General features: G+C 40.6%; 1 protein-coding gene across 1 annotated transcript in view; it reads left to right on the forward strand.

Moving 5' to 3' along the window:
- Positions 1–6515: 6515 nt before the first annotated feature.
- The window catches only part of LOC124788532 (protein BCCIP homolog), a 52076-nt gene continuing 40876 nt past the window's right edge, over positions 6516–17715 (forward strand). Inside the window, exons 1-3 of the mRNA XM_047255803.1 lie at positions 6516–6692; positions 6821–6976; positions 13058–13153. Of these exons, the coding sequence (XP_047111759.1) occupies positions 6570–6692; positions 6821–6976; positions 13058–13153 (375 nt within the window). The 5' untranslated portion in view covers positions 6516–6569. The remainder of the gene's footprint in view (positions 6693–6820; positions 6977–13057; positions 13154–17715) is intronic.

Genomic DNA, 17715 nt, shown 5'->3' on the forward strand with positions numbered 1-17715 from the left:
CCCAAAATCCACATGGTCCATTTCAGAACAAAACAGTCAAAGCCTCAAGAAATTAAAATAACTCATAAAAATCAGGATATAGCAGAAGTGGATTCTGAGAAGTTTTTAGGGTTAAAAATTTAAATTGGAATAAACATGTTGACTACCTGTTAAACAAATTATGTAGCTTTGCAGTTGCTATGCAAACATTAGCTGGTGCAATAGACATGAATACAAGGAAAATTGCATACCACAGCTACTTTCAGTTAGTTGTAAGGTATGGTATTATTCTGGGGGGAAATTCAAGCAATGTTGCGCATACTAAAGTTACAGAAAAGAATAATAAGGAACATGTTTACTGCCCATCCAAGGACACCATGTCGTGCACTATTTGAAAAACAACAGTTACTAACAGTTCCCTCCTTATACATCTATGATGTTATCATCTTTCTACACAGTAATTTAGAGTTATTCGAGAAAAAATGTTTCAATTACACGAATAACACAAGAAACAAAGACAATTTTATGCTTCACACTCATCGCTTAAACCTATATGGGCAGTCTCTTCAGTATATGGTAATGAAAATTCATAGCAAGCTAAAAGGAAAGAATGTTCTGAGTATGAACCTAGAGACACTGAAAACAAAGCTATATGATATACTTGTCAAACGCTGCTACTACACTGTTGAGGAGTTCATGAAGGATGAACTGAACATTTGAGCAGGATAAATTTACATAGAGTCTTGTGTGTAAATGTAGCTGTCCTTCAAAAAAGGGAGGAAAAAATGGTTCAAATGGCTCTGAGCACTATGGGACTCAACTGCTGAGGTCATTAGTCCCCTAGAACTTAGAACTAGTTAAACCTAACTAACCTAAGGACATCACAAACATCCATGCCCGAGACAGGATTCGAACCTGCGACCGTAGCGGTCTTGTGGTTCGAGACTGCAGCGCCTTTAACCGCACGGCCACTTCAGCCAGCAAAAGGGAGGAAAGAAAAATGAAAGTTTATATTAATGTTAAAATTCTTTGTACCAATTAGGCCTAAGTTCTGTTATCCATTTTTTTGACGTATCTCCTGTACACTAATCAAATGATCAGAAATTGTATATTATGAGACGAATAAAACACTATTCACATATTGGTAATGGTATCCACAGCTGTCAGTATGGCATCAGCTGCAATCATATGAGCGAGTGTGAATGTATAGTGCAGGTTATGACATTAGGGCTGTGACAAGAGTTACATACAAGGAAGAAGAAACCCAAATGTTGGATCTGAGAATAAATTTTGCAGAGGGAGAAATCAGGGGCAAAATACATTTATAAAAGAAATAACTCTCTGAGACGAAAATGTTATCTGCAATGGCAAACTAGTTAGCAGCTGGCATGTAAATATCATCTGCAGACACTCCACTCTTCCAAGAGTCTTACTGTATTCGTTGATGTATAGATTTCTGTTGGAATTGTGTGAGCAATATATTTCGTGTGAGACGGCGGCAAAGTGCATCATGTGGAATATAATAGACGTCTCTGGTGCTATAGTACACTGAATACTCTGAATTTTATGTCTGTAATAATTTCCTTGGTTGCTATGTTCGATGTATTTTACCTGGAAGTGCAAATATAGTTACTGGCACTAAATGTCTTTTACTCACTATTATTTATTCAACTGTGTCGACTCTAATAGGTTATGGGCCCAGCGATGCATTTGGAATATGTATACACATAATACAATAGTGAGAAAGTATTGGAAAAGTTTCAAGTAGTGCACTTGCATTAAGTACGAGTTATCCTTGCAACACGAATGCAACTCTTTAGTATTATTCTTTGGTATTATTCTTTACATCAAGAAAGATCAAAGTTCACGTTAAAATGAGCATGGCACAAATTCCGCAGATTGAAAGACTTATGGGTCGCAAAAACTATGCAACATGGAAATTTGCAGTAGAAGCGTATTTACGTTTGGACGACCTATGAGATGTGGTGGATGGGACAATGAAATCCACAGATCAGAATTATTCAATTAAGGATAGGAAAGCAAAATCAAAGTTGATATTACTAATTGACCCAGTAAATTACGTTCACACTGAAAAAGCTGCGACAGCGAAAGAAGTCTGGGACAGATTATGAAGTGCATTTGAGGATGGAGGTCTTACAAGGAAAGTAGGCTTATTACGTGAGTTAATTACCACTCAGCTGGACAAATGCAAGAGTGTATATGAATGGGTCAACAAAATAATAACTACATTGAATCGACTGAAAAACATTGGGTTTGAGATCGCTGACGAATGGATAGGGACACTAGTGTTGGCAGGACTGCCTCAAAGGTATGTGCCTATGATTATGGGGCTGGAAAGCTCAGGGACACCCATCACAGGCGACAGTGTTAAAATGAAAATCCTACCCGATGTAAGGTGCACTTCAAGCTGTCATGTGTAGCAGAAGGAAACTGCATCTGCTTTTTGTTCAAAAAAACAAAAGGATGAAATCAGTGAGGTGCTATAGATGCCAGAAGACGGGGCATAACGCATCTCAGTGCTGAGAAAAAGTAAACCCAATGTCAGACACGTAGAAAAAGAGGTATGTTGCTGATAGCCCAGTGAGAGGGACCAATGATATAGTTAAGACACTCTCATGTTTCTATTCTTTTGGAGATGTGGGTAATCGTCAACTGGAATGGAGTTTAGACTCATGTACATCTATGCATATTGTGAAAGACAAATCTTTTCTTTATGATGTTAAAGATAAGATTCATATGGGAATATCTACTGTTGATGGCAGCAAGCTCAAGTGTCATTTAGCTGGAAAACTAGACCTACATGTAAGTGTAGATGGTGAACCCGATATAGTTACAGAACATGATGTTCATTACATAAAAAATTTAGCGACTAGCCTACTGTCTGTAAGGGAAATTGTCAAGAAGGGAAATACAGAGCAAGAGTAATCAACAAAAATGGTGAATTTATCACTACAGCAAGTAATGAAAGGGGTATTTTTAAGTTGGATACCATTGAGAGTAAACATAGATATGTTTGTCATCCAGTACACTCAGTGGAAGGTTTTTTATGGCACTGCAGACTTGGGTACCTAAATAGAAAGAGTATGTCTTTAATAATGGATATGGTAAAGGGAATACAGAATTATAGTGTATCCAAGGACCCTCGTGAGATATGCTTAAAAGGAAAACAAGCGAGGCTACCTTTTAAGACTAGGAAAAGTAAATCTACAGAGGTATTACAATTAATCCATACAGATGTATGTGTGCCAATAGAGTGTGAATCCATAGATGGGAGTTATTATTTTCTTACATTTATTATTCACGATATACTCATGTCTATTTTCTTAGTTCCAAAAGCCAAGTGAGTGAAATATTTGAGGAATATCATAACACGGTCGAAAGGTGGATGGGAAAGAAGATTAAGATCATCAGGTCTGATAATGGGAGAGAATGTATTAACCAGAAATTGAAGACACTTCAGGCAAAAATGGGAATCAGGCTTCAAACTACCATAAGGTACAGCCCATCTCAAAATGGGGTTGCTGAGAGGGCTAATAGGACCATTGTCGAAAAAGCAAGTAGCATAACAACTGATGCTGGATTATCAAAAGATATTTGGGCAGAGGTGGAATATCTGAAAAATTGATCGCCTACAAAAGCTTTAAGTACTAAAACCCCCTATGAGATATGGGTAGGAAGAAAAACTGACCTAAGGGTTTTTGTGTGTCATGCAAAGGCGCACATTCCAAAACAGCTGAGAGAAAATGAGAGCCAAAAGGTAAAAAATATATTTTTGTAGGCTATTGTGAGAACTCAAAGGGCTACCGATTAATAGATCCATTGAATAAAAGGATATTTACAAGCAGAAATGTAGTATTCTTTGAAACTAGAAAGGACTCTAAAGAGAGCAAGACTACTAAGTTAACTACACCTATTTCCGAGAGTGAAATCTTTTGTGAAGAAAGAGAAAGTGAAGAAGAGGAAGAGGATAGTCAAAGGCAAATGGAGACTATTTGTGATGACAATTAGTTTGAGGACGAACAAAATGAAGAGAACAATGTAAGACGTTCTTCTCGTGTGCCAAAACTGAAAGAATATCCGAATTTTGAGATGTATGCAGCCCAGTCTTTTTATGATGAGCCAACAACAGCAGAAGAAGCAATGGGCAGCCCGAACTCTCACGAATGAGACAATTGGTGGAGAGGGAATTGGAATATTTATCTCAGAACGAAACATTTGAATGGGTAAATATGCCAGCAGATAAGAAACCATTACAGGCAAGATGGGTATTCACTTTGAAGAGCCCTGAAAATTTATCACCAAGATATAAAGCACGACTTGTAATAAAAGGATATTCAAACAAGGGTAGATTACAAAGAAACTTTTTCAGCTGTAGTCAAGTATTCCTTGGCAGCAAAACAAATTTTAACAATTTTAACAGCATATTTAAATGGAAAACTGGAGGAGGAGGAGATATTCACCAATAAAAAAATGGAAATGAACGTTTGGCGTCATTGGCAGGGAGGCCCCTTATGAGGCAGGTCCGGCTGCCTTGGTGTAGGTCTTATTACATGTAATGCCACATTGGGCGACCTGCGCGCCAGATGGGGACGAAATTATGATGAAGGCCACACAACACCCAGTCCCCGAGCGAACAAAATCCCTAACCCAACAAGGACTCGAACCCAAGCCCTTTAGGACGACAATCCGTCACGCTCACCATTCAGCTATCGGGGAGGACTATTCATAAAGAGATGTCATGAAAACCAGATCAGAAAGGGAAAAAGATTTGGCGTTTGCGAAAATGTATTTATGGACTTAAAGAGAGTGGACATTGCTGGAATCGATGTCTACACAAAACCCTAATAAATGTGAATAAGTAGCAATCTAAGGCAGATCCCAGTATATACTATAAAAGGGGAAGAGAAGGGATAATAATAATGGCAATATGGATGGTCTTCTTCTTTATCTGACTGAAAAACGAAAGCCAAATGAGAACTTTTAAGAAGCAGCTGCAAACTAAGTTTAAGGTGCGTGATTTGGGAGAAGTTAAACGTTATTTAGGTATGTAGATCACTAAGGATGAAGAGACACAAGAATTGAGCATAAATCAATCATAATATACAGAAAAAAATGCAAAGAAATTTGGAATGAGTGATTGTAAACCCATAACTCCTCCAGTAGAAATTGGAGTGAAGTTAAATATAAATGAGACAGATGTGGAACGTGATATGAATGTTTCATATTTAGAAGTAGTAGGGAGTCTATTATATTTTTCTCAAACGTCACGAACCGACATTGCTTTTGCCACCAACGCAGTGAGCAGATATTGTAGAGGCCCGAAGGAAAAGCACTGGAAAGCTGTGAGAAGGATATTCTGATATCTAAGAGGAACTTCAAACCACAAACTAAGATACCATAGAGAAGGTAATGCAAACCTAGAAGGCTACAGCGATGTGGAGTGGAGGAATGAACTGGCTCCTACTTTAAATTAATGGGGGGCCTCATTTCATGGTCCTGTCAAAAGCAAAAAGGCTGTTGCATTGAGTACAGTAGAGGCCTAGTATATGGTGCTATCTTACACCACACAGGAAGCATTGTGGCCAAGAACATTAATATGTGAAATAGAACCCAATTTAATTGGGCCACATAGAGTGACAGAACATTGCCGTGGACTACCTGCGCACAGAAGACATGTTGGCTGACCTTCTGACAAAACTCTTGGACAAAGAAGAGTTTAAATAGATTGTGGGGCTATTTGGCTTATCTTGTGAAGGCAAGCCACAAAATATATGTTCAAGGGGGGGCGTTGGAATTGTGTGAAAAATATATTTCGTGTGAGACGGCGGCAAAGTGCATCATGCGTAATATAATAGACCTTTTTGGTGCTATTGTACGCTCTTAGTTTTATTTATGTAATGTAACGTTGTGTTAGATGTACTTTACCTGAAGGGAAAATTTAATTACTGGCGCTAAATGTCTTTCACTATCATTTATTCAACTGTGTCGACTCTATTAATTTCGAGTAACTAATTTTTATGTTAACTGGTGCCACATCACATGCAGGGACTATTGCCTATATTTAATCCACAATTTATATAGTGCTTGATCTCACAAATCACGAAGTTTATACGACTCTCAGTTTTGGTTAGATATTAAGTTTCTTTATTTATTCACCCAAAAACCTTTCAAGATTGTGAATGCGTCATTGGTTTGCACACACACACACACAATGCTAGAGAAAATTACACATAGGTTGTTCTTGTAGTTCTAGAAGTTGCGGGAGTGTACCCGCCGACCACTATCTCGATTTCTTTTTTCTCAGTAATAAAATGCTCGTGTTTCGAAATACAACGATCAGAGCAGTGGTGGAAGGAAAGTGGTGCAACAAAGTAGAACCAAGTTGAACTTTTCGCGGCATGACAAATATTGCTTCTCCCTAATTGCGTCACTGAAAACTGGTTCACACGTGCAAGTGCAGTATGCCACTAGTAGTGGCGACAGTTTTGTTGCTTGTGTGAACCCGGCTGTAATTGGTGATGTTCTTTTGTTTACACCATGTGCTGTAAGCAATTAGAAAGTGAGTAAACATGGCTACGCCGGGGAAGAAGCGTAATGTTGATGTGGAGAGAAACCTAGAAGACAAGGAATCAAGTGGCAGCAGCGATGAGAGCTCTGAATATCCAGAACAAGAGGAATACATGGGACAAAAAGTATGAACGAAGATAGATGTATGGAGCAGTAGCTCGGATGAGGGTATATGCCGGTCCGCGTGTTACTGCACAGAAGTGTTATTCCATCATGATGATGTTATTCAGCATTGTCATGTCTTGTTTCACAGGAGATTCAGGTTGATTTCGAGGGAAGAAATCCAACCGATTCTGACTTTCATGGAATCAAGCAGTTACTGCAGCAACTGTTTTTGAAAGCCCATGTCAATCTGTCAGAACTAACAGACCTAATAGTTTCTCAGAACTACGTTGGAAGCGTTGTGAAGGTAAGCAGTTCCATGCAATGCATAATTATGTTTTGTTACCGACAGATGCCATTGGTTTCGAGGCTTGAGTTTTGATAACTGCAAATCTTTGTTGTGCCCCTTTGCAGAAGCACAGCTTACAAGGTTAAATTTTTGTATAGGCCGATTTGATTTTTTTCAGTTTAGCACGTCAGGTAGATAAATGTATACACCATTTATTAGATGGAATTAATTTCCCACTTGCAGTAATGTTCGGGCATCTTCTTACTTTTGCACCTTTCATATGCTGTTTACGCAATGGGGGATATTCAAATAAGGAAAATAAATGTAGTGAATTATTATAATAATGGTAGACCTTGGGCTACGCCACAGGTCAGTCTATTACTACAATCTTTATTTTGTATGCCAAGTGTCACATAGAAGGAGACTTCGAGCTATGCCACAGATGAAGTTTTTATTCAGAATCAATATTAAAAGGTAGACACTATCACACCCGAATCTTATTACATATCTGACTAATATTAGAGTAATTTAGTGTATATTATTTACGTGTATTGTATGACAAATATTGAAAATGTAAGTGGATGCCAGTGTAAAACTTAACAGTTATTTGAGTGCACATAGTTTAAACTTATTCTTGGGTTTATAACCATGCTGATGCTTGTAAACATACCCCTTTATTTACTTCTTGGGCAGTTGTATCTTAGAACATACATCACATAGGCATAAATTATTTACCTACATCTGACTCTGCTATTTAATTTTGCAATTCAAGTTTCCTTGGAGTAATCATTTGTGATGATGTTTATAGGACAGAGGAAAAGAGCTGCCAGGTGAGATGGTTTGTGGTCAGATATTGATCTAATTTTTACACACCCTGGTTTCAATGTATCTAGTTCTAGATTCCTTGTATACATTGAATGCCAAGTATTTGTTTGGGATAGTGGTCTTCTTACGCCAACAAGTATCTAGGCCTATTTCAACATTAGTTATTTTTCGTTTTAGTGTATTTCAGGGTTCATGTTATTACTTAAGTTTATTGTGGGACAACATTGGCATTATCCACTGTGATTTGTCGGGAATGAAAGTGAATGTGTTAATAGTTGGTTGTAAATACTTAATGAGAGAGCAGCCGATTGACCATGCATTTTGTAGCTATGAAATGAAGTATTTGCGCCAAATCCTGAGTGGTACAGATTGGTTAATATACACTCCTGGAAATTGAAATAAGAACACCGTGAATTCATTGTCCCAGGAAGGGGAAACTTTATTGACACATTCCGGGGGTCAGATACATCACATGATCACACTGACAGAACCACAGGCACATAGACACAGGCAACAGAGCATGCACAATGTCGGCACTAGTACAGAGTATATCCACCTTTCGCAGCAATGCAGGCTGCTATTCTCCCATGGAGACGATCGTAGATATGCTGGATGTAGTCCTGTGGAATGGCTTGCCATGCCATTTCCACCTGGCGCCTCAGTTGGACCAGCGTTCGTGCTGGACGTGCAGACCGCGTGAGACGACGCTTCATCCAGTCCCAAACATGCTCAATGGGGGACAGATCCGGAGATCTTGCTGGCCAGGGTAGTTGACTTACACCTTCTAGAGCACGTTGGGTGGCACGGGATACATGCGGACGTGCATTGTCCTGTTGGAACAGCAAGTTGCCTTGCCGGTCTAGGAATGGTAGAACGATGGGTTCGATGACGGTTTGGATGTACCGTGCACTATTCAGTGTCCCCTCGACGATCACCAGTGGTGTACGGCCAGTGTAGGAGATCGCTCCCCACACCATGATGCCGGGTGTTGGCCCTGTGTGCCTCGGTCGTATGCAGTCCTGATCATGGCGCTCACCTGCACGGCGCCAAACACGCATACGACCATCATTGGCACCAAGGCAGAAGCGACTCTCATCGCTGAAGACGACACGTCTCCATTCGTCCCTCCATTCACGCCTGTCGCGACACCACTGGAGGCGGGCTGCACGATGTTGGGGCGTGAGCGGAAGACGGCCTAACGGTGTGCGGGACCGTAGCCCAGCTTCATGGAGACGGTTGCGAATGGTCCTCGCCGATACCCCAGGAGCAACAGTGTCCCTAATTTGCTGGGAAGTGGCGGTGCGGTCCCCTATGGCACTGCGTAGGATCCTACGGTCTTGGCGTGCATCCGTGCGTCGCTGCGGTCCGGTCCCAGGTCGACGGGCACGTACACCTTCCGCCGACCACTGGCGACAACATCGATGTACTGTGGAGACCTCACGCCCCACGTGTTGAGCAATTCGGCGGTACGTCCACCCGGCCTCCCGCATGCTCACTATACGCCCTCGCTCAAAGTCCGTCAACTGCACATACGGTTCACGTCCACGCTGTCGCGGCATGCTACCAGTGTTAAAGACTGCAATGGAGCTCCGTATGCCACGGCAAACTGGCTGACACTGACGGCGGCGGTGCACAAATGCTGCGCAGCTAGCGCCATTCGATGGCCAACACCGCGGTTCCTGGTGTGTCCGCTGTGCCGTGCGTGTGATCATTGCTTGTACAGCCCCCTCGCAGTGTCCGGAGCAAGTATGGTGGGTCTGACACACCGATGTCAATGTGTTCTTTTTTCCATTTCCAGGAGTGTATTTGGAAGAACAGGTGGTGTTTATTTATTTATGACAATATTATGTAAAGGATAGATTGCTAATAACCATATAGCGGAGATGTTGAGTTGCATTGGGGGGGGGGGGGTGTAAGCTTCCGGCCACAGAGGCCTTCATCCAAATTAGACAAAACACATACGCATGCCCACGCTTGCACATGTGCGAGTGCAACTCACAAGCAGAACAAGAATCTCAGGATGCTATTTGGTGTGTAGTATTTTATCCTTTTCGTAATATTGTCATTATTCCATCGTTGATTTTACATTATTTATTTATTTGTCCATAGAACATTTGGTACAATAGTGTCAGACAGGTCAGAAACATCCGAAATAATATATACATATAAAACATTTGCCTAATCAAAGGAACCATCCCAGCATTCACCTTAGAGACAAAGGGAAACCTTGGTAAATCGAAATTAGGATGGCTGGACGGGGGATAAACCCCAGCACTCCCAAATGTGAGTCCAGTACACTAAAACAGGAGTAGTCACCTCGCTCAGAACATGATTGGGACTGGAATAACAAAATGCGTTGTCAACACTGTTAGTCTAACATGCACTGTCAGTAAATAAATGATAAAGAAATTTTAAAAATAAAACCATTATTAAAAAAGTGAAAACACATGAACAAATTACATAACACTGCAGAAAAGTACAAATGCACATTAAATCAGTCAGTGATATGGGTAAAACATGAAACTTTGATTTAAAACACCTCTATAAAAATAAAACACATGAGCATGATATATAGCAGGAGCACACAGAAACCTGCCATCACTAACCATGACAATTAGGTTAGCACCAGATCATTTCTCAGCAGAGGTGTGTTGCACTGCGCTTTAAACAAAAAATCAACAACAGGGACTTTCTTTGCAAAGACAGACACGGCACCAGTGGCACATCAGTTAACAGAATAATCAAAAGAATCCAACAATGAGCCAGGGCCTAGTAATCCTATAAGCTAACATTTTCATGAACATTGTACAAACACTTTTCAACGAGAAATGATTTTAACTCTTGATCTAAATGTCTCCAACATCTTTATTAATGAAACTTCCTGGCAGATTAAAATTGCGCACACTCTGCTGCAGAGTGAAAATCTCAATCTTTATTAATGTTTGCAGCACGTTATAAAAAATGATAACAAAGTGGCTCACATGTCTTTGAATATGGGTGGTTCTAATTTGTTCTATATGGTGAGACCCACAGTTGTGTGTTAGAACTATGGTGATTGGAGTTGGTTAGTGGGTCACCAAGTCCAACTCTTGTCATCAACACACATTTGTATATGTACAAGGAGGGAACAGTAAGCAAACAGAATTTTTTTTTTTTTTTTTAATAAGGAAAAAAAGGAAAGAAAATAGGGGCTTGCAGTGATCACTGGTCAAGTTACGTGACAAGATTCAAATACCCCTTTTCTGTAAAGTAAAAATATCATTTAATTGACTGCTAATTTTGCCCCATAAAACTGCTCCACAAGCTACAAGGGACCGGAAATAACCAAAATAAGCCATTGTAGCAACATCTGGGGAGCAAACTTTAGAAATAATTCTCATAGCAAGTTGTCACATATTCTATAAACTGGGAGTCTGTGGATCTTTTCATTTGAGCCTGATGTAATCCACAAACTAGATTTTGTGATCCAAGATGAATGGCCTGTGATCAGTTTTCTGGGAAAACATATTTCGAAATTGGATGTGAATGTTGAAGAGAAAACAAAAGCATTGTTACTACTTGTCTGAGAAAGCACTTCTGACCAGGATTCGTTACTTAGACTACCAACAAAACTAGCACAATTTTCTGCAGAAACATTTCTTTTACGATAGAAAAATACGTTTCTTTTTTTCGCAGGAACTGTAAGGATAGGACATTAAGACCAGATAGCCCTAAATCAGAGTTAATAATTTATACCTCTGTGGTATCAATATTTGAAGGAAGGTTGTCCACAAGACTTTCTGTGTGTTATTATTGTGGGCTGTTAATAAGAGGAAACATGCTGAAGCTATGCAATACATTAAGAAACAGCTTCCTAGATGTAGATTCACAAGCATAAGATCTATGTTGAAGTCTTGACAGACAATTATAGTAGCTTTTTCAGTGAACATAAATGCCCAGCAGAGACTCCAATTTGTTAGTGAATATGTCTACGTCTCCACTAAGTATTCTATAAACTGCTGTAATTATTATGTTATCCAGCAATTCCAAAAGTTCATAAGATATTAGCTGTAACAATAGAAACAATTTTGCCACATTTTGTATGCAGCCAGAATCACTTTATAAACTGTCCAGTAACTGTAACAAAGCTTTTTCTCAAAACACGACTTTATTGGCTTCATCAACTCGTAATACAGCCCTAAAGATCAGTTGCTATGACCTTACGTCACAAATCTGTGTGTGAAAGCAGTTGTTTTGGCAATTTAAGGTTACTGTTTTAACCCATGAATAATCTTTGAAGAAAATGGATAGTTTTGGTGCTCAAACTATGACTCAAATTTTCTCACTTCTCATTTGTTGTTTTAAACTATTCTCCCATGGTGTGTGTGAAATATGCGCTGCAAACCTATACATAGAAGAAGAAAAGTGCCCTAGCTAGTACTGCCTCAGTTTTAGACTTAAGCTGTGAGTTTATTCACAGCGAGGAAGGTCTGTTACGCGCTTTGTGACGACTGACTAGCCTGGGTTTGCCTTTTCAGTTCTCCTCACATCTTCCAGTGTAGTTATACCACACTGAAATAAGGTGTGTTGATGCTGTGACCATCACTGTATATCCTGAAATGTGAGCTGCGATTGGCTGCTTCAGGACCACTGCAGCAGCCTAGTGTTTGCACTTCTAGGACTCTGCTTGATATGTGAATAGCTGCAGGTTAATTACTCCTGGAGGACAGCGAGGCTGTAGCATAACTGCAACAATGCTACTGGGTAGCAGCGAAGTGCATTGTGCCAGCAGCTAGATGCGAGGTGCCAGCAGTGAGGATGCAGCATAAACATGCCCTAAATGAAACTTTTATTTGCTGTTATATTCTAAAGGTAGTGCAAATGTTGCCTAAAGAAAATTGTAAAATTGTAGTACTATAACTTCAAACAAAATTAGTCTTTATACCACTCATAACATTTGTAAGTGGCCAGCAAGAATGATCAAATGTACACCTAATTTTCTCACTGAGAATACTGAGTGAGGCAGCACTAGCTCCATTCAATAGACTCCTGGTGCTAAGTAGATCTCCACTCCCATTCATGCAGCTGCCACTGCCACTTTGTGCTTTAACGTTTTTAAGTCTCGCTCTGCTCAGTTGCATTAAAACTGAACAAGATTGGTTGAATATGCAGTTTAAACAGTGGCTGATTCTGTGTACAGGTATATTGACATGAAAGTAGCAGTTGCATTTAAATTATTTTATACTGTTGTATGTATATGAAAGTGGTACTGATTTCTGTTTTCTGATTTTGAAGCAAAGTGAAGTGGATGAAGACAGTGATGATGACGATGGTGATGATGGAAATGACGTTTTTGGAATCACAACTGTTATTAATCTTACTGACAAGCAGGTGAGCTCTGTTTGTATTTTATATGTAGTTTATTGCCCATTTTATTTCCTAACTCAATTACCAGTCTTGTGAATTTGTTTCTATGTATCACTGTGAATTTTCTCAAGCTTAGAAGTTTGTCTTACATACTGGAATCTGCTTAAGTAGTAGTATTTTTCTCCATGTAGTGGAGTTTGTTGCACCTGTAAATTCCTGATAGTCCATGACAGTTTACAATGTTTTTGTCTGCTCATACGTGGTCCAAAACAATTTTGGGTTGTTGTGCTGCTTGACAGCCATGTTGCCACCTCTTACTGAGAGGAGCACTGCGAATCATCTCGAGTTCATCATTTAATCTTCATACACAGCAGTAGTCAATCGTTAGTGGATGGACAGATGTCGCTAATGTCATTACCATGTTCATAATTCAGTGTTTCAATAACTCTCCTCCCCCCAAATCTGTTAAGTGGGGAAAGTGATAGAAAGATAGATGTATAGTCAAGACAGTGTAAAATCATCCCTGATAGCTCACTGCACTGTTGACAGCTTTCAGCTGCGAAGTGCCAACAGCTGCACGTGAAAATAGTAGCCATCTACAGAGCTGTGACAACACTGGGGCTTTGCTATAGAGATATTTACAATATCATGTTACACTATTGGTTGATAATGTTTGATTCATGGGAATTGGTTGAGGTAGGCTGCTGTGCCCAACTCGCTGCAACTATCAGGGATCAACTTAAGCTGATTCAACTATAGTTCATTATATCTTCAGTTGAGAGTATTGTAATCAGCCCCCAAATGATTTTAATACTGTACAGTATTATTTGAGGTTTATTGTTATCATCACGTTTTGTCTATTTACATTTGATCTACAGAATATTCAGTTTTGCAATACTTTGAGTTAACATGTTGAGAAAGAGTTTCAGGTATTGTTTTCTTGTAGACTTTCACAAATCGTTACTTTGGAATGTTGGTAATAGTTTGACCTTCAGATTGCTTTTTACATAAATAATAAAAATCATGCAGTTATATGAATTATTCACTCTTTGCATTCCAGTCCATGGTCTTAACTTATCTAAATGAAAATGAATTGAAAGAGAAAGGACATTTGTATTTGCAATTGTTAAGTCTCTTTTTATTCATTATTAATGTTATTTTGTAGTGCTACCAATGCACCATTTATAAAATGTATGGTTTACATGTAAGCTGAAAGTAGAAATTATTAATGCTTTAGTCTGTAAGTAAGTGCATTGCACCATATTCTTGTGCACAGAGAAGCCCATTACAGAGTCTGCACCAATGACTAAGTTAAAATTTTCTCATTCGGTGACAGCACAGACAAAGCTGTGAAAACTAGCCAACTAGATGATCCAAGGATTCAGTTACCACCAAATTAAAAATTTAAAAAATTAGATTATAGTTTACCAGTATAATGTCTTAATGCAACCCTTCTTGACCCTCTCCTGCCCCTTGTACCGAGATGCTTAAAATGTATGAAATTTGGCCACGTTGTCTAGCTATACAAATGAACTTAACTGTATAGACTGCAGACAACCAATACATGATGATGCTCTCCCCCCCCCCCCCCCCCCCTCACTCCACCACCTGCTCCCCCTGTGTACCACACCCTCACTGCACCATTTCCAGAGAAGATCACTATCTGAGACCACAAACCTGCCACTTCACAGGAGGAAAATGAATAATTAAATAGCACAAGATTTTTGATTGTTTAACATAGTGTGAAGCTGGGAACATACATAATAACCCTTACTCTGCTGCCCCGATGGCAGCTACTCCCAAAAAGTGACCCTTTCATGATATACAACTAAGATGAATGGGGTGAAAATTTCTTCTCGCTTCTTGTCACTGGGCTGTTAAGTCGCCAGCTTAGTTCATTCATTCACCTGAGGAAGGGGAGCCCCCTCTCCCTTACCACTACATCTGTGCTGGGGATTTCGGCACCCTACACCCGTATAATAGACCTCTATCTGACAGACATCCCCTAGAAGAAAGTTGCTCCCTCCCCGGCCTGTTAACTTAACCACCACAACCAAATGACCCAATGAAGGCCAGTGGCTGCAAGAAGTATGAATATCAGGCCACAGAACAGCCTGCTCAGTCTGCTCATCATCTGTACCAGACTCTTTATCTTTACACTCCCAGTGAATCCAACTTCTGTGAGGAGGAGGAAAAGAGGAAAATAAGAAGTGAAAGGTGACTTCACAACCTCCATTGCTGTTACTGAGCAAGGTAGCGCAGTGGCTAACACATTGGACTTTCATTCAGGAGGACAATGATGGTTCACTCCCTGTCTTGCCATCCAGATTTAGGTTTTCTTCCACTTCCCCATTTGCTTAAGGTAAATGGTGGGTTGGTTCCTCTGAAAAAGTATGGCTGATTTCCTTTCCCATCCTTCACTAATCTGAGCCTGTGCTTCGTCTCTAATTACCTCGCTGTTGACAGGACATTAAAATCTAATCTTCCTTTCCTATTTCCATTGTTACTGAACTCATACAAGCAGATGATAACCAGTCAGTGGTACTAACCCAAACTGAATCACGATTCAAAATTCCCTTCCCTTTCGCATAACTTTTGTACACACAAATGATTTTTGTACCACCTTGATAAGGTGAATCTCCCTCTGTGTCCATTTATTTGCTCTCCAACCTACCCCCATCCTTTCTCTTACTGGGTGACTTTTATGCCCATAACCCTTTATGGGGCAGCTCTAAGACCATTAATTGTGGTAACATATTACAATAGTGTATTTAAATCTTACAGTGGAAAGTGCTTGTTGGAATATCAACTATGTTATGGAAAGGAGAGAGAGCTACTCACCACAGAGATGACATGTCAAGTTGAAGGCAGGCAAAATGAAAAGAATGTTACACATTTAGTTTTTGCCAAAAGCCTTCTCCAGAAATGAAAACACATGCATTCACACAAATGAGAACATCTCATGTACACATCATCACTATCTCTGGCTGCTCCAGTCAGAATGCAGCTGTGTTCTGTTGAATGGAAGCAGCAATCTGGAGTTGCAGTGAGGAAAGGGGGGGGGGGATAACAGGGTACGGATGGGGGGAGGGAGGGGGAAGAGTAGTAAGTGCTGCCTGGCAGAATGTCCAGGGACTAAATGGTGGCAGGACAAGGCTGACATGTGCAGCATAGGGAGGTTGTTGTGGAGGGAGGGAGAGGAGTGGAAAAGGAGAAGAGCAGTGAAGGGACAAAGATTGGTGGGTGCTTTGACAGACAGTGATGCACAATCAGGGTGAGAGGACATGAATTGGGAGGAGTTGATAGGACAGAGGGGATGGAAACTATTGTATAGAGGGTGTGGGGACAGTAGGTTATCATAGATTGACACTGGGATGATTTGGGGAGCAGAGAATGTTCTGTAAGGATAACTCCCATCTGCACAGTTCTTAGAAGCAGGTGGTGGAGGAGAGGATGTGTATGGCCCAGGTTGTGAATCACCCACTGAAATCCAGTGTGTTATGTTTAGCTGCATGGTGTGCCACTTGGTGGTCCATTTTGCTCTTGGCCAGTTAGGCCGTGGCCATTCATCCTAGTGGACAGCTGGTTGGTTGTCACACGAATATAAAAAGCTGTGCAATGATTGCACCAGAGGTGGTATATGAAATGGCTTCTGTCACAGGTGGCCTGTGACAGGACTGGAATAGGAACTGGTGGGTGGGTTGATTGTGCAGATCTTGAACCTCAATCTTCCACAGTGTTGTGATCTCTGTGGCTAGGGGCTGGAACTGTGTGTGGCATATGGATGGACTAGGATGATAGGGTGGGCGACAGAATACCACTTGAGGAGGTCTTGGGTATGATGTCACTCATTTCAGGTCATCATAATACATAATTAGTGCCCTGTTGAAGGAGGTTGTTGAGTTGTTCCAATCCTAGATCATACTGGGTGACACTCCTTTCAACTGGTTGTTGGGGATAGTAGGGTGATAGGGAGTGTGTGGGGATATAGCACAGGAAATTTGTTTGTGAACTAGTTTTGGGAGAGAGTGCTTGCCTGAGAAGGATTTTGTGAGACTTTCAGCATACTGGCCAAGGGAGCTCGGGTCACTGCAGCTGTTCCATTCCTGGATGGCCAGGCTGTATGGGAGGGATTTTTTGGTGTGGGAGGGATTACAGCTGTTAAAATTCAGGTACTGTTCATGAGATTGTTTTGGACAGAGGTGCAAATGTCGCCATCAGAGATGAGGTGGTCAACATCCAGGAGGGTGGCACACTGGGTTGAGGAGGACTAGGTGAAGCGAGTGGAAGAGAAGGTGTTGAGATTGCGAAGGAATGAAAATAGGGTGTCTTGGCGTTGAGTCCAGACCATAAGATATCATCAATGAATCTGAAGTAGATCAGGGTTTGGCATTTTAGGAGACAGGGAAGCTTTCCTGTAGATGGCACATACAGAGGTTGGCTTAGGAGTGTGCCATGTGAGTGTTCTTGGTTGTGCCATGGATTTGTTTTTATACCTCCTCTTTGAAGGAGAAGTAATTGTGTGTTAGGGTAAAGTTAATAAAGTGTGTGAGGAATGAGGTAGTGGGTTTAGAGTCTAAAGGTCT

The sequence above is a fragment of the Schistocerca piceifrons genome, chromosome 3 (genome assembly GCF_021461385.2).
Source record: "Schistocerca piceifrons isolate TAMUIC-IGC-003096 chromosome 3, iqSchPice1.1, whole genome shotgun sequence".
Lineage (NCBI taxonomy): Eukaryota > Metazoa > Arthropoda > Insecta > Orthoptera > Acrididae > Schistocerca > Schistocerca piceifrons.